This window comes from Canis lupus, chromosome 1, assembly GCF_048164855.1.
Source record: "Canis lupus baileyi chromosome 1, mCanLup2.hap1, whole genome shotgun sequence".
Classification (NCBI taxonomy): domain Eukaryota; kingdom Metazoa; phylum Chordata; class Mammalia; order Carnivora; family Canidae; genus Canis; species Canis lupus.
Genome location: NC_132838.1, coordinates 38,036,362 through 38,060,136, shown reverse-complemented (window position 1 = coordinate 38,060,136; position 23,775 = coordinate 38,036,362). Strand labels below are relative to the sequence as shown.

At 36.8% G+C, this 23,775-nt stretch overlaps 1 protein-coding gene and 1 long non-coding RNA gene across 4 annotated transcripts in view; one reads left to right on the top strand and one right to left on the bottom strand.

Annotated features, from left to right (window-relative positions):
- Nucleotides 1-6,840: 6,840 nt before the first annotated feature.
- On the bottom strand, nt 6,841-10,748 carry LOC140633798 (uncharacterized). The gene is made up of 2 exons (XR_012031400.1): nt 9,897-10,748; nt 6,841-7,071 (listed from the first exon to the last, which is right to left on the bottom strand). It is a non-coding gene; the product is annotated as an uncharacterized lncRNA (long non-coding RNA).
- Nucleotides 10,294-23,775, top strand: part of SHPRH (SNF2 histone linker PHD RING helicase) — a 94,648-nt gene continuing 81,166 nt past the window's right edge. Inside the window, exons 1-4 of one of the 3 annotated variants that reach the window (XM_072826840.1) lie at nt 10,294-10,496; nt 18,002-18,672; nt 21,523-21,652; nt 23,512-23,730. In XM_072826840.1, the coding sequence (XP_072682941.1) occupies nt 18,034-18,672; nt 21,523-21,652; nt 23,512-23,730 (988 nt within the window). In that variant the 5' untranslated portion in view covers nt 10,294-10,496; nt 18,002-18,033. Of the gene's footprint in view, nt 10,497-10,527; nt 10,909-18,001; nt 18,673-21,522; nt 21,653-23,511; nt 23,731-23,775 lie in introns of those variants that run through there. The other 2 variants (XM_072826846.1, XM_072826849.1) reach the window with 2 other exon arrangements.

The following is a 23,775-nucleotide window of genomic DNA, read 5'->3' as shown; positions in this document are numbered from 1 at the left end:
CACATACAAAAGTTCATCACACTATTTTTAAACATATGTCTATCTTTTCTTACTAGACAGTGAGAAAACTGGCAAGGATTCTACCTCATTCATCTTTATATTCCCCCAAAATTTGTAAAGTGTTTGACACACAATTCTGTAAAATTTTCACTAAGCAGAATTTATCATATGTAAAATTTAAAAACAATGATTTCTGCATATGTGGTATCTTTATCCAGAGAACTAAATATTGAATCATATACTTTCAAGAACCAAGGCAGATGTGAGAAGATATTTTAGACATAGAGGAGTTGGGGGTGAGGATGGCAATTTCTGTATCCTTTAAGTTATTCTCATATTACTACTGCTCCTACTGTGTCTGCCCAGGATACATCTGCCTCCTGGACTTCACCAATTTTCCTTCACAATATATTAGCAGTAAAGTGGCAGAGAAGTCAGCTCTGTACAGAGATTGGCCTCTATTCTGACCTTATCTGTGGATTATTTGAAACCTCATCCAAACTAGCAAAGCTTCCTGTAACTTTCAGGCAGGGTCTCTACCAAGCCACAGCATTTTCCTTCAAAGTGTGGGTGATGACAATTTTCCTATGACTTGATCCCTCAGTAGCAAGGCACTCATGTTTCTATAAGAAATGGGAGGATATTAAATCATAAGGAGCTCGGACTAACTTAGAAAACCTGTTGAGATTGACATTGTGATAACCGCCACAATGCCACACATGGGTGCATGTTGCTCTCTTTGCATCATGTGCTCCCAGCCATCCTTCCTTACCTGGAATGTTTCCATTTCTCCTTGCAGGCCAGCATCAAGCTGGCCTCTGTGAAATCTCCCTTGTTCCACCCAAGAAGTACCCTCTAATCTCCTCTTTAATGTCACCACTGTAATTACAGCCTACCTCTATTGTGTCACATATTGTACTGTATTTTCTTTTAAACCTCCTTTATTAGAATGTGAGCTCCTTAAGGGCAGGAAAAGGAACTTGATCCATTTTTGCATCTCCATAGCATAATTTTTGGCAGATGAACACTTAATAAATGTTTGTTGAATAAAAAAAATGTTTTTAAACATTAATTAAACATTAATTAAAAACAATGTTTTTAAAAACACTCTGAAACAAGAATGGATTAGAGATAATAGCAATAAAATATTTGTTGTTTCCATGGAGTTATATTTATCTCTAATTAAATAAAGCATATGGTACATAGACTCTATAAGCTAGTTTTATTTAAATCTACATAGTTTTTCCCACTATTCATTTCAAGATTTTGAGTTTTCTAATGATTGTACAGCCAGAAGTCACTACAGAAATATTCCATTACATCTCCTTTAAGTGTGCACCATAAAAAGGATGGGAATGATGAAAAACTTATTAACTAAAACTGGACCTTTAGAACAAAAGAACTTCAATAAACCTGAAGAGTTTTCTAAATGCATATCCATACTCAAAATGATTGAAAACCCACATTCATAAATATTCTATTTTACATAAGAAGATGCCTCTTTGGTAATCAGGGCAATAAGCACTGATGATTTAAATTTATTTTAAATATTTGATTAAATATTTCATTTCTACCAACATATTCATTATGAATTATACTCCTTAATGATAGAAAACTTGTGCTTTTCAGTTTGATTTTAATATATCACACTCATCTGGAAAGAAACTGAAGAAATATTGTGCACAGGAGAAAATAAGCACTTAAAGCACTAGAACTCCTTCACTGGTTTCTGGTAAAAACAGGGAAACTGCTACCTCCCACCCTTCTGTCAAACAAAATATAGAAAACAGTCCTTTGTTAAAAATATTAGGGGCAGGCAATGCACTAGCTATTGTTACATTGTTTGGCTAAAAATTTCTTCTACATAGATAATTATCTTTCAAAGGATCAAAATACAATGAAATATATAATACCTATTTGACTACAAATAAATCATTTTTTGATGAAGGCAGTTTAAATTGTTAAAATTTCTCAATGATCCCTCTTTTTCTTCAGCTTTATTGAGGTACTGACATATATAATATATATATTTGTTATACAACCTGATGGTTAAATATACACATACATTGTGAAATGATTACTACAATTAATTAATGTAGTCACACAGTTACTATATTTTTGGTAGTGAGAACAGTTAATATCAACTCTCTCAGCAAACTTCAAGTATACATTATTCATTATAATCACCATGCTGTACATTAGATCTCCAGAACTTATTTATCCTGCATAACTGAATCTATAAACTCTTTGAACATCTCCCCATTGGCCCCATTTCAGTCCCTGGGAAACACCTTTCTGCTCTCTATTTTATAATTTCAAATGTTTCAGATTCCATATATAAGTAAGATCATATAGTATTTGTCTGTGTCTGGCTTATTTCATTTACCACGATATCTTCCAGGTTCACCCACATTGTTTCAAACAGCAAGACCTTCTTCTGTTTTAAAGCTATGTATACACACATACTTATGTTGTTTTCATATATCAGATATTGTGCATAATTGTTCAATGAATGTAGGGATGCAGATAACTCTTTGAGATAGTAGTTTAATTTCTTTTGGATATACACCCAGAAATGGTATTATTGCTGGATCATATGGTAGTTCTATTTAGAATTTTTTGAGCAACCACCATACTGTTTTTCATAACGATTGTACTAATTTACATTCCCATCAACTGTACCAGGGTTCATTTTTCTCCATATCCTTGCCAACACTTGCTATCCTTTATCTTTTTTATAATAACCATTCAAACAGGTGTAAGATAATATTTCATTGTAGGTTTGATTTGCATCAATCTGATGATTAGTGATGCTGAGCATCTTTTCATACACTGTTGGTGATTTGTATGCCTCTTGAGAAATAGCTATTCAAGTCCTTAGCCCATTTTGAATTGGGTTATTTGGGTTTTTTGGTATTGAGTTGTTTGAGTTCTTTATATATATTTTGGGTGTTAATTTATTATCAGAATAATGATTTGTAAATATTGTCTCCTATTCTGTAGGTTTCTTTCCCACTCTTATTTCCTTTGCTGTGCAGAAACTTTTTAGTCTGATACAATCCCACTTGTCTATTTTGCTTTTGTTACATGTGATTTTGGTGTCATATTCAAAAATACCATGCCTGGACCATTGCCAACAAAAATTTTCTCTATGTTTTTATCTAATAGTCTTTCAGTTTCAGGTCTTCTTTTAATTCTTTAATCCATTTCAAGTTGGTTTTTTTCTTTTTCTTTTTTTCTTTCTTTTTTTTTTTTTTTTTTTTTGTATTTGGCATGAGATAAGGGTCTTGTTTCATTCTTTTCCATGTAGACATCTAGTTTTCCCAAAACCATTTATTGAAGAAACTATCTTTTCCTCATTATGTGTTCTTAGCACCCTTGTCAAAGATCGGTTGACCATAGATGAATGGATTTATTTCTGGGCTCTCTATTCTGTTACATTGGTCTATATGTCTTTTTATGCCAGTAACATAAGTGCTTTTATATAAGTTTGTCATATATTTTGAAATCAGGAAGTGTGATTCCTCCAGCTTGGTTTTCCTTGTTCAGGATTGCTTTGGCTATTCAGGGTTTTTTGTGGTCCCGTATTAATTTAGGATCATTTTTACTATTTCTGTAAAGAATGCCATTGGGATTTTGATAGGGATTACATTGAATCTATAGATGGCTTTAGATACAATGGACATTTTAACAATGTTCAATCCATGAACACACAATATCTTTACATTTATTTGTGTCTTCTTTAATTTCCTTCATCAATGTTTCATACTTTTCAGTGTATAAGGCTTTTCCCTCGTTGGTTAAGTTTATTACTTAGTGTTTTATTATTTGTATTGTTATTCTGAATGAGATTGTCCCCTTAATTTCCTTTTTGGGCAGATTGTTGTTTTGTGAATAGAAATGTGACTGATTTTTGATGATTTTATATCCCTCAACTTTACTGTTAATTTTTTAGTTCTAACACTTTTTTGTTGTCGAGTCTTTGCATTTTCTACTTGTATGATCATGTCATCTGCAAACAGAGATCACTTTGAGTGGGTATCAACTCTCAAAAACTAAAAGCTCAAGGGAAAGCTTTTAGTTTTTTCCCCATTAAATATAGTGTTAACCGTGGAGTTTTTTTCAGATGGCCTCTTTTGTGTTAAGTTTCTTCTATATATATTTTTTTGAAAGCTTTAATCATAAATGGATGTTAAACTTTGTCAAATGCTTTTCCTGCATCTATTGAGAACATATAATTGTATTATATATTTATTATATTAGTAGTATTACGTATTATTATTATTAAGCTATTTGAGATTTTTCTTGTTTCCTAATATAGGCATTCATTGCTATGAACTCTTAGAACTGCTTTTGCTATATCCCATAAACTTTGGTTTGTTGTATTTCCATTGTCATTTGTCTCGAGATTTTTTTCCTCTTTTGATTTCTTTTTTGAACTATTGGTTGTCAGTAGCATGTTGTTTAACTTCCACATATTTTTTAATTTTTAAGTTTTCTTCTCTTTATACTATTGTGATCAAAAAGAGATGCTTGATATGATTTCAATATTCTTAAATTTATTAAGACCTCTTTTGTGGGCTAATATATGATCTCTCCTGGAGAATGTTCCATGAACACTTGAGAAGAATATGTATTTTGCTGCTTTTGGATAGAATGTTCCTGTATACATGTTAGGTTCATCTGATATAGTAGGTCATCTTAGGCCAATATTTTTTTGTTGATATTCTATCTAGGTGATCTATTCAGCAATTTAAGTGGGGTATTAAAGTTCCCTGCTTTTATTTTACTATTTCTCCCTTTAGGTCTGTTAATATTTGCTTTCCATATTTAGGTGCTCCTGTGTTGGGTGTATGAATATTGTAAATGTTCTATCCTCTTATTGGATTGACCTCTTTATTCATCGTATAATGCCCTTCTTTGTCTCTTAATACAGTCCCTTTTAAAACCTGTTTTGTGTGATATAACTACTTCAATTCTCTTGGTTTCTATTTGCAAATAATGTTTTTTCCCGTCCTTCCCTTTAGTTGGTGTGTATCCTTATATCTGAAGTGAGTCGGTCATAGGTAGCATATAGATGAGTCTTGTGTTTTTATCCATTCAGCCACTCTATGTCTTTTGACTGGAGAATTTAGTTCATTTACACTAATTATTGATAGCCATGTACCTATTCTCATTTTGTTAAAAGCTTTCTTCCTTTGGGATCCCTGGGTAGCCCAGCGGTTTAGCGCTTGCCTTTGGCCCAGGGCGTGATCCTGGAGACCCGGGATCGAATCCCACGTCAGGCTCCCGGTGCATGGAGCCTGCTTCTCCCTCTGCCTGTGTCTCTGCCTCTCTCTCTCTCTCTCTGTGTGACTATCATAAATAAATAAAAATTTAAAAAAAAAAAAGCTTTCTTCCTTTGAGATTTGATGACTTTCTTTAGTGATCTCCTTATCTCTTGTGTATCTACTATAGGTTTTTGCTTTGTGGTTACCATGAGCTTACATGTAACAACTTGTAACTGTCACAGTCTATTTTAAGTTGATAACAACTTAAATTTAATCACATTCTGCAGCTCTACAGTTTTCCTTCCCCACCATTTTTTATATCATCTTCACCTTTTTTACATTGTATATTCTTTAATTTCTGTAGTTACAGTCCTTTATCAGATGGGTCTTTTACAAATATGTTTTCCCAGACTGTGGTCTGTCTTTCAATTCTCTTGATATTGTCTTTCGTAGAGCAGAAAATTTTAATTTTAATGAAGTCTAGCTTATCAATTATTTGTTTCATGTACATGCCTTTGGTGTAGTATCTAAAAAGTCATATACCATATTGGTGGAGTATCTAAAAAGTCTAGGTCTGTGATTCATTGAGAGTTAAGTTTTGTAAAAGTAATTTTGGTATTTCTAAGGTATAAAATAGGTTTCTGGGATTGGAGTCCTAGTTTATAACACATGGCTAGAAGAACTAAGGATTTGATTTATATGAGCTTGCTTTTTAACCATCCAGGAGTCAGTTAGGTCATATGTTGGAGATTATCTGCTCAAGTGGTTCCCAAACATCTCTCTTTAAATTGGTTTCACTAGAATTATATGGGATGGTTGGATAGTTCGGTTTGTTGTTTAAAATTTAATTCTCAGGAGCAAATAGAACAGGGGTGTTACGGCACATGGACATGATTGATCATTATATCCTATTACCATGCGTTATTTAAGGTTTTAAGTAAAAAAAAATAAGGTTTTAAGTATTTAAGTTTATTTAAGAGCTCAAAAAGGAATTCAAGAATTTAACATAATTTAAAGGAGATTGCACTCAGACTATTTTTGCCATTGTCTGGAGAATTGGCCTAACCAATACACCAGTGCTAATAGTTGAGCTTGGTGCTACCCTTCTAGTGGATGGAAGCTTTGGAAAGTTTCTATATTCTCTGGCAAGTATCACTTTATGCTAACTGTACTATGACCAAGCTTGAGATTTTAGATTCATTCTGAAAGTGTTTCATAACTACTTTTGTACTTTACTATGACACATGATAGTAACCCTTGAAATAGTAAAAAAACAAACAAAAAACCCTACACATTTTATTTGTATTTTTTCAAAACTGCATAATAAATATAACTTAAGTCATAAGCATCAATAGAATCACCTACAATATTCCTGTTGCTTGATGCTTGGAGGCCCTATTGACAAAACTGGTTGGAAAAAAATATTAGCAAAAAGTAACAATGGGAATGGAGAGTGTGGGAGGTGCTGAGAAAGGGACCAATGATACAGATTATGTCATCTTCATTGAGAAACACTGAATATGTGTCTCAATCTTTCTTTACCCAACGAACTCAGCTTCAACTTCCTCCGTGCTTTTACCTAGTTTATAAGTATCATTTTATTAACAACCAAAACAAACACTTAGAAATAGTGAATTACTTTCTCCTTATAAATTCATGTCCAGCGCAGCATTTTGTGTACAGATTACAAATTTTGCTTTATAATTTGTGAGAGACAGAAGGCACACAGCTTGAATTTTCAGTTTTCAGGTTGAGTTTGCAGCAGGTGAGACATAACTTTGGAGTTTGAAATAAATCCAACCTGTAAATAATCACGGAAATTTTTAAGTGAAAATTAACAATTACATCTATCCACAGCTAGGCTGAAGAAAAGCTGTGAAGTTCTACACATGAAGATTTGTGTTGAGGTCACACACCTCCTGCCCTGCAACATATCCTGCTCATACTACAGCAAAACATGCCCAATCCTCCTGATATCAGTTTTTGTTTGTTTGACCTGGCATACACTCCCTCACACACAGCGGATCACCCCTGCCAGCACCAATTTTGCACGACTGTTTCTTTCTCCCACTCTCTGTTAGAACTACACAGATTTTTAACAATGGCTTTGGGCATTGCAATTCATTCTGGAATAGTGACTTTATCCTAATACTTTCATTTTGTCAGGAGGAGGAAAAGCAGTCCCAAGACAGGTTGGTAGTAGAGGAAAAAGCAAAAGAGTCATCTTTGGCAAGCCTCAACCATACTGAGTGGCCATCATCTTCACTTTCACGGAGCAGGCAAAAGTAAGTACAATATGGAATAAACTTCTCAAGTAATTTTATTAATGACCTATTTAAGGGGAAAAAAAAACAGTCCTGGACCTGACTGATCCTTATTGTTAATATATACAGCCCTGTGTCACCAAATAATTATAAACTTCTTGCCTTCATTTTTCCCATGCCAACCTAGGAAGTTTGGGGGTCAATTGTTGATTTTTATTTGATAGACAAATACATGACTTAGTAGTAAGAAGCAACAGCCTAGATTGAGTAGTCAAGAGGAGTTCTATATCCTCTTTTCTCTCAGAGCTAAACAGTGGCAAATCATCAAATTTTTCTCTCAGAATCCTCTTCTGTAAAATGAGAATTTTAAATACCTCATATTATCATTTTAAGAATCAAATAGAAAAATGAACCCAAAAGTGCTTTGCAAAATAGAAAGTTCTATCCATAAATCATCAGCTATCCTGTTTGTACCAGAAAGGGAGTTAAGTTTGTATTAATTCACCTATTCTCTCTCAACCAGTCCTCCTCCTTAAGAACAATTTATTCATTTCCAAAAGAAATTTGAATTAGAGTGTGGCTACAATAAAGTTACCTTTCCCAAAAAGAACTGAATCTATAAGGGAAGGGAGAAGAAATGTGTGGGAAATATCAGAAAGGGAGACAGAACGTAAAGACTGCTAACTCTGGGAAACGAACTAGGGGTGGTAGAAGGGGAGGAGGGCAGGGGGTGGGAGTGAATGGGTGACGGGCACTGGGGGTTATTCTGTATGTTAGTAAATTGAACACCAATAAAAAATTTAAAAAAAAAAAGAACTGAATCTATAGCTTTAGCCTAGTGAGATCACTCAGGAAACAGGTGGTCTGTGGAGATGAATTCTAATCTTTATCCTCCCTGCCAGGATGGGGTTCAGGTGTGTGACTGTGCAGGTGTACAGGGCCCTGACCTCAGAAGGGCCCTCCCAGGTGTGGTGCTCTGCCACAAAGGTTTGCTGCCTGTTGCCATCTTGGAATTCTTAATAATTTTTCATTTTGCAGTGGGCTGGGCAGATTAGGTAGCTCACTTCTCCATTACATCCCCTTATACTACACAAATGTGCATACCACAGGTCCAAAATGCATGTTTTATTTTGTATTCAGTTGCATATTATTCTATTTTGTTCTATGTATGTATGTATATCTTGTTCTTTGCTTCTGACCCAGGGCAGGACATCGTTAGTTTCCTGTTAGTCCCTTGCTCCCAGGGTTAGCAAGGGAGCCTTGAATATCTCTAATGATGCTATGTCATTCACTACTCTAGAGCAGATTAAAATGTATTCTCTCTGGAAAAATCATTAATTAATTAATTAATTTTGCCTGGCACCAGACGGGCTCAAAGAAAACTATGAGCTTAATTAATTCTCTGCTCCAATGGTAAGAAGTGACATGAAACTACCAAACATAACACTTTACAGTTCAATATACATTTAAATGCTTTTCAAATTATACTTCCTAAAGAAAGGATCCCTCCTCTTGTATTTACTAACATGATCAGTTCTTCATTGAAGGACTCTGCTCACCCATTGCTCCAGCATTAATATTACTTTTCCTACTTTTCTTTGCTATTATTCTTTTATCTTTTTATTTTTATTTAAATTCAATTAAGTAATAATGTATTATTGCTTTCATTTGTAGAAGTCAGTGATTCATCAGTCTCATACAATACCCAGTGCTCTGTACATCAGGTGCCCTCTTTAATGCCCATTACCCAGTTACTCCAGTCCTCCATTCCCCTCCTCTCCAGCAACCCTCATTGCTTAAGAGCCTCAAGGTTTGTCTCCTAAGCAAAGTAAGTCAATTAGAGGAAGGCAATTATCATATGCTCTCACCCACATGGGAAACAAAACAAGATCATAGGAGGGAAAAGGAAAAAATAAAACGAGGCAAAATCAGAGAGGTAGTATTAATTTTTCAACTTGCCTCATGAAGCCTGGGGGAAGGTAACTGATTTCCAGCAAACTTTACAGGATTTAGTTGATGTAAATGGCTTCAAGTTTAGAGGTCTGTGATAAAGCTCTGTACTGGGTAGGCTATGGACCGCTCTGACCTGTCTCTGCAGCTACAACGGATGTTCTCCTAGGCAAGAACTTTGAGACCTAAGATGCCCCTTTTTGGCATAATGCTGAATCCTTACTAGGTACTCATTCATCATTGAGTGCCTGACGCTTCCTGAGGATCATTTTACGAGTTCTTGACCCTGAAGCCTCTCAGAGTTATTCCAAAGTTAACTAAACTTAAGTCTACATCGGTGAGAAAGAGGCTTCCTCTCAGCGAGGCGGGGGGGGGAAAAAAAAAAAAAAAGATATTAGAAAGCCAGACTCACACAATACATGCAGTTTTTCTTTCCTCCTCTTAAATTGTATACTCATTTTCCCCTGAAAAGTCTTTTAAAATAACTTTCCTGAAAGAGCTAAGCTTCATCGGTGCTCAGACTCTGCTTTCTAGAAGGAATAAAAGAGGTGCGTTTGCAGAGCTCTCGCCGGCCAGGTCCCTAAAGCCACCAACTAGCTCCCATCCCAGGCTCCCAGCGGAGCCCCGCCCACACCTGATACTCTGCGCAGGGCCCCGCCTCCCGCTTAGAGGTTCCAACCAATCCTGAACTCCTAATGTGGGGCAGCGCTATCGCGAGATTCCAACTGTATCCTCCGCTAGACTTTCACCGTGTGGACTTGCGCAGAAGCGACTTATGAAGCCATCACCGGAGAAAAGGGGCGGGGCGCTCCGACGTGCGCGTCCGCCTTGACCCCACGCTCCAGCGCGCACCCGGCAGCTGGGCGCTGTGGTTTCTGGGCCCCCCGGGAACCCCGACACAAACCAGCATAAAGCGCGCGTGCCCGTCTTAAGCTGGTGTTCGGTGGGTGGCGAATGCATGCCCGTGACCTGCGGTGCAGAGCGGTTCAAGAGGCTTAGAGAACCAGCCTAGGTAGGCGCTTGGGTGCTGGAGGGTCAGGGGTCAGAGGTCGGGCACGGTAGACGCCTCCACTCGGAGACGGAGGTCCCCGGGAGGGAAGACTGTTGTTCCGGAGCCCGGGAAGCTAAAGGGCTGAAAGGGAGTCTCTCGGACTGCGCGAGTCTCTCGGACCCTTTCCCATCCCAGGCTTGGGGGCCGCTGGACCGCTGCGGCTCCCCCGGGGGAAGGTAGGGCCGTGGGGAAGGAGGCTGTGCTTCTCCCCGGGGGCTGGGGCCTGCGGTGTTCAGACCGAGCGTCCGAGGGACCGGCGTCGCGCTCCTCGGCCTCGCGGGTGGCTTGTTTGCCCGGCCTGCTGCGAGTGATGCGGCGCTGACAGCCCAGCTCAGACTCCGTGAACCGCTCTTGAGTTTCGGAGGAAAACCGAGTGGGTATCCGCGTTCGTCGGGCACACGCCCCTGGAGACTGGATCCCGGCCGCTGCCTAGCGGTGGTGCTCGGGGTTGTAATGCGGTAAAGGGGAGGCGAGGCTTCCAAGTTAGTCTGAAAGTTCTCAGTTACCTTTGGAGTCCGATGAATTACATTCGCCCTCAAAACCATCCTTGTACGTTGTGCATTTTGACTCCGTGGTCGTTGCTAGGTTGATGAACAAAGATACATTATTTGATGAGCAAAGATACCTTATTTGATGATTGTCACTTTCAGACATAGCACTAGTAATTAATGGCCATTAAGCTCGTGCTGTTTTTTTCTAAGTGACTTTACATGACCCAGGAGGTAGAAATACTAGATGTTCGATGTTTTCCTACGTGTATTTAAATTACTTTAACTCTTTAACTGAACAAAACATCTTTTTAAAGTAATTACAGCTACTTAAAATTGTTTTTATTGGATGGTAGCAAGATGTTGAAACGTCTATTAATAGAAATGATGCATAACATCTGTACTGTCACCAGAAAGACCCTCTGGTTTATAATCAGAAATGATGCTGAGCATTACTGAGAGACGTGTGTATGGACTGCGTAACCTGTGCTTGCTAGATCTTCCCAAGTCGAATTAGCCAATAAGCTAGCAGTTGACAATAAAATAGTTTACTTTTGAAAGATGCTACTATGTATATGTCCTCTTTTGGCCCAAGCCTAAGAACTCCACTTGCAGAATTATTAAATCTTTTTATTTTATTTTATTTATTTATTTATTTACTTACTTATTTATTTATTTATGATAGTCACACAGTGAGAGAGAGAGAGAGAGAGAGAGGCAGAGACACAGGCAGAGGGAAAGCAGGCTCCATGCACCGGGAGCCTGACGTGGGATTCGATCCCAGGTCTCCAGGATCGCGCCCTGGGCCAAAGGCAGGCGCTAAACCGCTGCGCCACCCAGGGATCCCCTATTAAATCTTTTATTAAAAGTTCAGGCTACAAAGATTTGGAGGAAGAGAATGTACTGGTGAAAAATGCCTTCTTTTTGAGGGCATTTTTCAAGTTTATGTGACTGACACATTTTGGGGTTCAATAGATGAAAACACTCTCATCTTGCTGAAGTCATTGCTACAGAAACATTGTGATAATGCTAGATCATTAAAAGCTTCTCACTAATCCGTGGTGACTGGGCTTTGCTTGCATAAGGCTCACCTTGGGCAGCAGTGTGGCAGATGTACACTTACTGTTCTTAAATTCTAAATCCAGGCCTACCATGGAATTGTTTTAAGTCAGGATTTGTATGTGTCTTTTAATGAAGAGATAATAATTTGGAGGGAAAAAAAATCTAAATCAAAGTTTAGTAATCGTTTGTCATATTGTCTTAGTAACTTAACATTTTATGTTTATTTTTCTAAAAATCTGTCTTTGTTTTCTCTTGAAGGTATGGGTCAGTCAGTTTTCTCTGTCTCATTCAGGGCCAGAAATAGTAAAGAATAGTTTCACATTACTTGTAATCTTCTAGAATGTGGTTAAGAGACTCTTGTCTAAAAACGAACATAGTACTTAAGAGGGAGGATATTTGGTATTTGGGGAATTAGAGATATTTGTTTCACCTTGTTTTGAATATCAATTCCATGCTGGCATTGGGGGTACAATGGTGAATAGGATACCATTCCTGCCCAGCTGTCATAGCCTTCAAAGTCATACAGTTAGAACAGTACAGCAGTTGGGATCAGGGAGGAATGGCCCTTAACTCAGCATGCCTGGTGGTGGAAGGTTTTCTGGGGAAGATTGGAACAGCAACAGGTAGAAAAAGTATGAGAGAGCATTTCAAGCAAAAGGCTTTTTACACTTAAATGTAGGACAATTAAGATGTGGTTCCTATTTTAAAACCTCAAATAAACATGTTTTACCCAAACTCTGATATTTAAGGAGGAGGAATAAGAAGTAGAATAATCAAAAATGGGACTCAGGTAGTGTATAGAAAACCAGAAGAAGGATTTGGAATATGATTAGAAATCTATAGAATTTTACTGGTACTTGACTTATTAGCTGCCAATTAACATTATGATTATAAGTAGTTTTGATCAAATAACATCTTCTTGGTTCAAGAAGTTATCCCTGGATAGAAATCCCTTAAGAAAAGAGTCAATCTGGGATCCCTGGGTGGCTCAGAGGTTTAGCACCTGCCTTTGGCCCAGGGCCTGGTCCTGGAGGGCTGGGATTGAGTCCCACATCAGGCTCCATGTGTGGAGCCTGTGTCTCTACCTCTTTCTCTCTCTCTCTGTCTCTCATGAATAAATAAATAAAATCTTTAAAAAAAAAAAAAAGAATCTAAATAAGATTTTTTTTTTTTTAATCATGAATGTATGTTCAGTTCTGGTTTAATTGGCTAGCGTAGAACTTGGGCATCAAGATTTTTTAAAGTTCCCCCAGATGATTCTAATGTGCAGTCAAGTTTGAGACACACAGATGCATGGTCCTCCATCCTACCACATTACAGCTTGGTTATTAGAATATATAATTTATAGTTTCAAAGATGGTGGTGATTAGCAGTTACTGCTCATTGAATGTATGCTAAACTTCTGTTAACTGTATTATGGCACTTATATTATTTCTAAGGATAATCCTATCATCCCCATCTTAGAAATGAGAAAACTCGCACAGAGAGGTTAGTTAGATAACTCTCTGTGCACACAGTAAATGCCAAAGCTAGAATTAGAATCTTTTCTCCTGTAAGCCATTGCTTTGCAGCTGTGAGACTCTATAGCTAGTTCCTTTTGGGTCTTTTAGAGTTAACAATTCATAATTGCCATGTTTTTAATATTAGCATTATTGTTGGTAATAAATTATCTAACCCACCATCACCACCACTGCCGCCTCATATCCACACTCTGCCATTAGCAGTTCTACCCGGTAGAGAAGTATGGTACATTACCCTCCCTCTTCAGTTTGGTCCGTTACTGTGACTTGCTTTATTTATTTTGTGGAACCTTGTACTTTTGCTGTGACCACACTTTAAAAAGTACTTGTGTGATTGGATTTACACTGTTACCCTTCAGCTATGGTGATAAGTATATTTGGGAGTTGCTTTACTGGTCCTAGGAGGAAAATGAGAACTACATTATAAGCAGGGTTGAACTGCTCCTCCAGAAACCTCACCTACATCAGCCAACCCTCAGCTAACCAGCTAACCTGCAGATCTGTGAGATTAAATGATTGCTTTCTTAAGATATTGAGCTTTGGAGTGCTGTACAATGTTATCTGGCATTATTTGTGGCCATAATCAACTAATAAGTTGATATAGCCGAACTTTTCAGAGTTCTAGCAGAATGACCAAATTCCAGTATTCTAACCTATGTTCTGATAAGAACTGGACAAAGATAAACACATAGGTTATTGGGGGCTTCCAGTATTATTCTTCCAAGATCATAGACAAGATAAGGTTCTTATACTTAACCATAGTAAGAGATTGTTTACAGTTTATTACTTGCAGATTCATAAAGCAGGCACTGGCTAAGGAAATGGAATTCTCATGATACTTGCTAACCTTTTTGCAGTTTTGAGAATGTCTTATATTTGCACCGTCTAGTATAGTAGCCACTGTTCACATATGACTGTTAAGTGCTTAAAAGTGTGGCTAGTGAGATTGAGGAGCTGAGTTTATGATGCTATTTAAGCTTATTTAAAGTTAAAAAGCCACATGCAGTGTGACTACTAAGAGAATTAATTATCCATTTATATTTTGTCAGTAAATTACTCATTTTTTCTAGAATTTTCAAGTTAATTAGAATAAAAATGTTCTTTGTTTAAAAAAAGATTTTTATTTATTTACTTATAAATGAGAGACACACAGAGAGAGGCTAAGACATAGGCAAAGAGAAACAGGCTCCCCGTGGGGACTCCATCCCAGGATCCCAGGATCATGCCCTGAGCCAAAGGCAGATGCTCAACCACTGAGCCACCCAGGCGTCCCAGAATAAAGCTGTTCTTAATATTCTCTTATAATTTTATTTTTTTAGGATTTTGTTTATTTATTTGAGAGAGAGAGAAAGAGAACACAAGCTGGGGCGAGGGTAGCAGAGGCAGAGGGAGAAACGGACTCCCCATGGAGCAAGGCGCTTGACTCAGGGCTTGATCCCAGGACCCTGGGATCGTGACCTGATCTGAAGGCAAGTGGTTAACCAACTGACTGAGCCACCCAGGCACTGCATTCTCCTCTAATTTTTTTTTTAAGATTTTATTTATTTATTCATGAGAGACACGCAGAGAGAGAGAGAGAGAGAGAGAGAGGCAGAGATACAGGCAGAGGGAGAAGCAGGCTCCATGGAAGGAGCCCAACATGGGACTCAGTCCTGCGTCTCCAGGATCACACCCTGGGCTGAAGGCAGCGCTAAACCGCTGAGCCACCCGGCTGCCCTCTCTTCTAATTTTAAGTCTTTTCTTCATCTCATTTTTGTTTGCACTTTTAAAATCAGCTTTATTAAGGTATAATTTACATATAGTAAAATCCAGCAATGTTAAGTGTACCATGATGAGTTTTGACAAGTATATACAATTACGTAAATACCAGTTGAACATTTCTGTCATCCCAAAACTTTCTCTCCTGCTCCATGCCATCAGTCCACTTTTTCCCACTTCCTCTGCTTTAGTAACCACTCACTGACTTTCGATCAGTAGGTTTTTGCCTTTTCTAGAATTTTACATAAATAGAATCATATAAGGTCTTACACATCTGGCTTCCTTCACTTAGCACAATGCTTTAAAAATTCATCCATTTTTTTTTTTAATTCATCCATCTCATTGTATATTGTATCAGTAGGTTATCAAGAAATATCCCCCTGTTTATCCATTTACCAGGCAATGGACTGTTTCCATTTTTGGCTTTTGTTAAAATTGCTATTAACATTCAAGTTTAAATCTTTTTTGTAAATCTATGTTTTTATTTCTCTTTGGTAAATATCTAGGAGTAGGATTACTAGGCTGCACAGAAAGTTTGTATTTCATTTTGTAAGAAAATTGATAGACTTTTCCTCATGTTTGAGAGTTCAGTTTTAGTTGCTCTACCTCTTCAGTCTTTTAAATTTTAACCATTCTAGTACATACATACATACATAGTTTCCTGTCATGGATTGTAGGTTGAATTTGCATTGCCTTAATGACTGATGATGGCGAAGACATTCTCATGTGCTTATTTGGCACTCGTAGATCATCTTTGGTGAAGCGTATGTTCAGAATTTTTTCCATTTCGTCATAAGGTTGTCTTACTATTGATATGTGAGCTTTTTTCTATTCCACATACAAATCCTTCATCAGATACTTGCTTTACTAATACTGCATCCCATCCCATCTGACTTCCCATTTCCATTCTATAACAGTATCTTTTGAAGTGCTAAAATATGTAATTTTGTTGAAACTTTATCAATTTTTTGCATTCTGTTTTTGTGCCCTATTTAATTTTTTTTACCTAATTTAATATCACTTTAATTTCTCCCCTGTTTTGTTCTAGAAGTTTTATAGTTTTAGCTTCTGTATTTCAGTTGGTGATCTATTGCAAGTTAATTTTTATATGTGGTGAGAGGTAAAGGTCAAAGTTCATTTTTTTGCATATGGCTGTCTGTTTATTGAAAAGAATATTTTTGCCCATAGATTGCCTTTGAATTTCTTTCAAAAATTAATTGACCAGGTGCCAGGGTGGATCAGTCAGTTAAAACATCCGACTCTTGGCTTTGGCTTAGGTCGTTATCTCATGAGTCCTGACATCAAGCCCCAAATGAGGCTCTCCGTTCAGTGGGGAGTCTATTTGAGATTGTCTCCCTCTCCCATTCTCCAGCCCCCCCCCCCCCATGCTCACTCTTACTCTCTAAAATAAATAAATAAATAAATAGTAAATAAATCATTTAAAAAAAATCAGTTGACCATACATGTATGGGTCTATTTCAGGATGCTTTAGTTTGTTACATTGATCAGTATGTCATATACCATTACCATTACCACACATTAATTACCATCAGTATAAGTCCTAGAATCAGTGTAAGTCTTTCAACTTTATTCTGCTTTTTGGAAATTATTTTGACCCTTCTAGATCTTGGGCATTTTAATATAAATTTTAAAATTACTTGTCAGTTTCTGGGGGGCAGGGGGAAGCCTATTGGGATTTTGAATAGGATTACTTTGTAGGTCAACATCTAGGAATTGACATTTTGACATCTTGCATCTTTCAGTCCATAAACTTTCCAAATTGAGAATATTTCTTAAACTACCCTGAAGCTAAATTTTAACTGTTTATACATCCTTTTTTTTTTTCCCAGCTGTATCATTAGAATAGGTGGAATTAGGCATCAATCATCATTACAACTTCATAATTTAACCTCTGAGTTGTGTGTTTCATATAGAAATTGGCTATTATTTTGGGAAAAGTGTAGTTTGACCCTGCCTAATTGGTGTCAGACCAATTTCCTCTTCAGAGATGACAAAGCTTTCTCTTCTTTTTCCTACATTTTTTCATCTCTTTCTTCTTTTGTCTTTGCTCCATTTCCCCTGGTTGCCATCACCAGCTTATTCCTTGCCCAGCTATTCTTATTTATGCCAATTCATAAAAAAGAAATATGTTCTGTATTTTTATTTTCTTCTTTTGAGAGAAATATATATATTCGGGAATTCTTCAGCTATGTGTGGGTCAAGGGAAGTTTTGTTAACCTGTTGGGATTATAAAACAAAATTGAATTTCTGTTGTGATGAGTTCAAATGTTACTAAAACTCTTCAAATAGCATTTCCAGGATATTTGAGAGATTTACCTTAGTGTCATGCTGCTCATTACATGCATTTTTAGAATGTATTTTATTCTATATAATGCACTATTACGTTTATCCATTAAAGAACTGGTAAGACCATTGAATTTCTATGATGCATGAGATTATCAATGTGACCTAACCTGTGTTTGACTTATTTTAAAAAAATTAACCATTGCTTTTTGTATCTTTTTAAGATTTCATATTATGTGTGTGAGCTGTTAGTTTATGGTGAATTATTCATCTGGGAGCACTTTAATACCAAAATTCTCTCTTGGAATGCTTACTTGTTGCATTTGTCTCCTAGAGTTCACATTTGCTAACCAAGAAAACTTGAAAATGAGTAGCCGGAGGAAACGTGCTCCTCCAGTGAGAGTTGATGAGGAAAAACAACAGCAGCTTCATTGGAATATGCATGAAGACAGAAGAAATGAACCTCTCACCCTAACTGATGATGAGAACCCCTGCTCTGGTTCAGATTTCTCTTCTGCTCACTGCATCATCCTAGGTGATAGTCTAAAGGAAGAAGTGGCTCACAAAGATAAAAAGAGGTGTTCGGAGGCAGTGAGCATCTCAAAATCAAACGATAAAGAAGAGACTTGTGGCACTTTTTCTCCTTTGTCTATAAAGCTGAATATCGTGATTTCTCCCTATCACTTCGATAATTCTTGGAAGGCATTTCTAGGAGAATTAACTCTTCAGCTTCTTCCTGAACAGAGTTTAATTGAACATTTTTCTGAAAAGAGTTTTACACTGATGAGTTCAGAGTCAAGCGATCATTTCCTGATCTATGTTAATTCAGAATGTGAAGATGTAGAGAAGCAAGAAAAAGGACTCAATGAGCCAATTAGTACTTGTGACAAGGGTATTCGAGTGGAATCATCTTTCAGTGGTGAAATATTAGAAGATTTGGGGTGGCTACAAAAGAAGAGAAGAATAAAACTTTACCAAAAACCAGAAGGAAATCACATGATCAAGGTACTCAATTTTTATGGTGTCTCTTAAAGGTTCTTCTGTGTTGGGCAATCCCATTTTGAAGTTAACTTAGAAGGAAGGTCTAAAAGCCAGAAGAAAGCCTCTCATTAAGTTTCAAAGTGTACTTTATTTTGAGCTTTCAGTAACTGTAAAAAATGTATACTCTAGCTGATCATTTCCAGGCTGTCCTTTTTCAAGATACTCTTCCAGCTCTGCTCTCAGTGTCTTGTCATCTCTCCTTTTTCCTGTAGCAGTCCTTTAACCGTTGCCCTGCTTGCCTTTTCAACTCCATCTGCTTTGTCTCTGGATTAGTATAATGTGAATGGAATGAAATTCTGTTCTTCACTGCCTACAGAACCAAGTGTCATCCGGCACATAACTCTCTTCTTTGATAGGCCCTTTTCTACCTTTCCAGCCTCTTCTTTTATCACTCTGCTTTTTATTTTGTCCCAGAAATTCCAAATTGATTTATTTCCTACATGTTTTCTGGCCATATTTCTGCATCTTTGCTTTTGTTTAATGGTTCTCTGCCTGGTTTTTTCCCTTCCTTTTCCCTAATAACTCCTGGGCATTCTCTAATATTCAGCTCAGAGTTCACTTCTCTAGGGAGATCTTTTTGTAAATTTCATGGATTGTGTTACATGCCCTTTCCCCATAATACTCTATACACATTTGTTTTTACCATGACCACTTGTAGTGTACTTTCATTTTAGATTTTTCTCCTTCAGCAGACTACAACATCATTTATCTTCACAGCCTAGTAAAAGTCCTGATACTGAACAGATTTCCAGCAAATGAATGAGTAAATTTATAACTCATTTCAGGCTCTTCTATTTCCTAGCTAGTATCTTTATGTGACTCATTTAAATGCTCAAATTTCAGCATCTTTCTGTATAAAATATAAATAATAAACATTCTTTTTGCTTCATATAGTCATGTTGAGAATCAAGTGCATTGCTGTAAATAGATGTCCTTTATAAGCTATAAAGTAGGCTAATATGCCTTCAGGCCAAAGCTTGAAAGGAAAAGAAATTCTAAAATGTTAAATTCACTTTTGTTTAATTGAAATCTGTGTCTTGCGTTTCTTGCATTAAAAAGCAATTGTAGGGATCCCTGGGTGGAGCAGCGCTTTGGCGCCTGCCTTTGGCCCAGGGCGCGATCCTGGAGACCCGGGATCGAATCCCACATCGGGCTCCCGGTGCATGGAGCCTGCTTCTCCCTCTGCCTATAACTCTGCCTCTCTCTCTCTCTCTCTGTGACTATCATAAATAAATAAAAATTTAAAAAATTTTTAAAAAATAAAAAATAAAAAAAATAAAAAGCAATTGTAGGGCAGCCCCGATGGCCCAGCGGTTTGGTGCCGCCTTCAGCCTGGGGTATGATCCTGGAGACCCGGGATTGAGTCCCACGTCAGGCACCCTGCATGGAGCCTGCTTCTCCTTCTGCCTGTGTCTCTGCCTGTCTCTGTGTGTCTGTCATGAATAAATAAATAAAATATTAAAAAAAAAAAAAACAGGTAGCCCGGGTGGCTCAGTGGCTTAGCGCCACCTTTAGCCCAGGGCCTGATCTTGGAGACATGGAATCGAGTCCCACGTCGGGCTCCCTGCATGGAGCCTGCTTCTCCCTCTGCCTGTGTCTCTGCCTCTCTCTCTCTCTCTGTGTCTCTCATGAATAAATAAATAAAATCTAAAAAAAAAAAAAAAAAAAAAAAAGCAATTGCATTGGTATACTTTCAGAATTGATAATAGGAAAGAAAACTTAGAAGCATTAGATTGTAATTAATTCTTCCCTGGAGAATGAAACTATGCAACCACTTACTCCCTTTCCTTGTTGATTGTGTGTGAGGAAATTGTGGCTCAGTGATAAGCATGTATATAAGAATTCGTGGCTTGTATATCTATTCTGCCCACCTTCCCCATGGACCAATCCTTGATCTATTCTGTTTTCTTATCCCAATTTTTATAAATATTTAAACGTTTATTGCTGTTACAGTAAGCTAACTCTGGATGCATACAAGGCAGAGTACAAATAATAATTAAACATATTCTTTGTTACTCATTCCTAAATAATGCTGAGTTGGCTTCTTGTTCTTTAGGAAAAGAATATGAGCCTCTGTGTGATTATGGAATCAGGTCCAGGATAACGGAAATGAAAGAAAATGCATTTATTGAGTTATTTACCATTAGGAAGTTTTAAGATTGTATTATCTAGGCTATTTCATAGAGGCTTCTCTCCTATTGCAAGTAACAGCATTTGGTTTTAAATAAATCAATTACTTTGCCTGTTTTTTTAACTCTTAAACACCGATGCCAGTATTCAACTTCAAATATTTTGACTACAGAACTTCATACTGAATTGTTTTACAAGAATCAGGATATATTACATCAATCAAGATCTGTTTTCCTATACATTTTAGTGTTTGATCTAGTAATAGGTATTCCCAAGCCTAACTGCTTAAGAACCCTGGCATATGCGTCAGAATCTTCTGAGGGAATCTGCATTTTTAACCAACTTCACTGATTATTTTGATACTCATCAAGTTTGAAAATCATTGACTTGGTAAGTGGAATTGGTATTCTTATCACATTGTCCCAAGTTCAGTTCCAGTTTAGGAAGTATTTTTTTCTAGCAACTTGAATGGTGCATCTCACATAGTAGGCACTACATTTGTAGAATGAATTTGTTATTGAAGTTTTGAAATTTGTGAGGGAGATTTAGTAGGTATGTATCTAATGTTTGTGGAGCAAATACTGTAAATATGTTTAAAAACAGTAATGGTTAAAAATTTTTATGTCCTCATAAAGAATGTATAGGACTATTAAAACTATTTTTATGTTGATTAATTCTTTGTAGGTTGGAATTTATCTTTTGGAAGGTGGTCTAGCGAAACTGGACTTTTTGAGTGATGCAAATTCAAGAATGAAGAAATTCAATCAACTTATGAAAAGAGTGATGGAAAAGTTATACAATTTTGTTATTCCAGGTAAATTAAAAATTGCTGATACTTTAAGAATTGGGAGGTTTTCCCAAATCATATACATAATAAGCAGAAAAATGATAAACCATAATAAAATTAAACAATCTCTATAAAATCACTATCTGATAAAATTATATGTATCTGAAATGCCCCACTAATTTGTGTCTTTCCTTGCTAAATACTGAGCTTAGAGAAGTACCCAAGAAATATTTGCAGTCAATAGTCAGAGTCTAAAGGATCTAAGCTGATTAGAATTTTTGCATCATCCTTGTGCTTTTATTTTGTCATGGCCAGAGATTCTTGGCTGGCCTTATTCCACCTCTCCTTTGCAGTCTGACAAATAATCTCAAGAGCCTGCTTCCCATAAAGACCAGTTAACTTTGCTACTGTTTCTTGGCAAGATGTTGCATCTTTGGTCAGGACTGCAGCTTCAGAGTTGTCTACCTTTGGTTCCCAAGGAGAGAGTGTGGATGGCTTGATGCAGCCCATCAACACTCCTGGAAAAACAGCTCAAACTCTCCAAGCCCTGCTCATGGTGGGTCAGCATTATTTCAGGTTCAAATTACAGAACATTTCATACTGGAATATTTGGGAAATCAGTTTCTAAGCTTGACCATTGAGTTGTTTCTTTAGTACATTCTTTTGCAAAGTTTCATAATACTAATAAAAGTAGGGGTGCTTGGCTGACTCATTTGGTAGAGTATGCAACTCTTGATCTCAGGGTCATGAGTTCAAGCCTCATGTTGGGTGTGGAGCCTACTTAATTAAAAAAAACTAAAAAAATAAATCATTTTGTATATTGACTTAAAAGAAGGAAAATCTCTGGTTTCAGAATTGGAAGGGATGCTTTTAAGTACATCTGGAATTTTTAAGGTTATGGTAAGAATTATTCTGCCTTTTAAAAATAATACAAATTGAACTTTCTTTTTTTCAAAGAAAAACTTAAATTTAGTTATCAGTACTAGAATACACAAGTATAGTAAAAGTGTGAAATAACCTAACATAAAACTAGACATTAATTATAAAATCTTGAAAATCTTGTATGGCATATTTTTTGTTGAAAAAAGCAAATTATGTATTTTGTGATACAGTCTTCACTCTATGGCATGTGAAGTGCATTCTGTAAAAGTGTAGATAGGCCTTTTTGGAACAGTTCGGAAGTAAATCATAAGCTAAAGTGGGTTTGTACAGTTATTCAAGATTTTGAATTTTTGTTCATGTTATAGTAGGCACCAGTCTTCTTCCAAATGGCAGTCATGCCCAACAAATGTATCTGATATTTTTACAAATTTGTATTAGTGGTTTAAGCAATTATCTCCTAGTTGGCTTCTGCTGCTACCAAATGCCTGTCCTTTTTTAGCATAAGAAATAAAATGGGAAAAATTATGTCTGCATATGGATTTTTTATGTTAAGATGTAAAAATGAAATAAATTATCCTTTTATAAACTGCAAAAGATATTCACATTCAAATGTTTATTAAATATCTACAATGGGCAAAGCATGTGCTAGCTGCTCTGACAAGCTATAAAAACAAAAGACAGCCTTTGCATTACAGTTCAGTGCACAAGGGAAAAATACAAATAAATGACTGCACTGTCAGATTGATTGCAATCTATCGCTATATCCAAAGTAGAAGAATGTTACATGAAACAGAGAAGAACATTAGTTCTAACCAAGGGAAAAAAGAAAGAAAAAGCCATGGAAAAGGTTGAACTATCTTGAAGGGTGGATTTTTGATCAGTGAAGAATTTAGGTAGGGCCTTCCAGTCCCAGAGATGGAAAACTACATAGTAGAATAAAAATTGCTTATAGTTTCAAGAGGTAGATTGGGTTATTTTGAGTATATTTATTGTTGGATATACAGATGTGTTGGAAGAGGATGAGGAAGAGTCAGAGAGTGAGCCAGAGGGACAGGAGATTGATGAACTCTATCAGTTTGTGAAGCAAACACATCAGCAAGAAACACAGTCCATCCAAGTGGATGTCCAGCATCCTGCCTTGATTCCTGTGTTGAGACCATACCAGAGAGAGGCTGTCAATTGGATGCTACAACAAGAGCATTTCAGAAGTGCTCCTACTAATGGCAAGTATAAGATGCTTAAAGAAAGGCAAATTGATCATAGAGAGA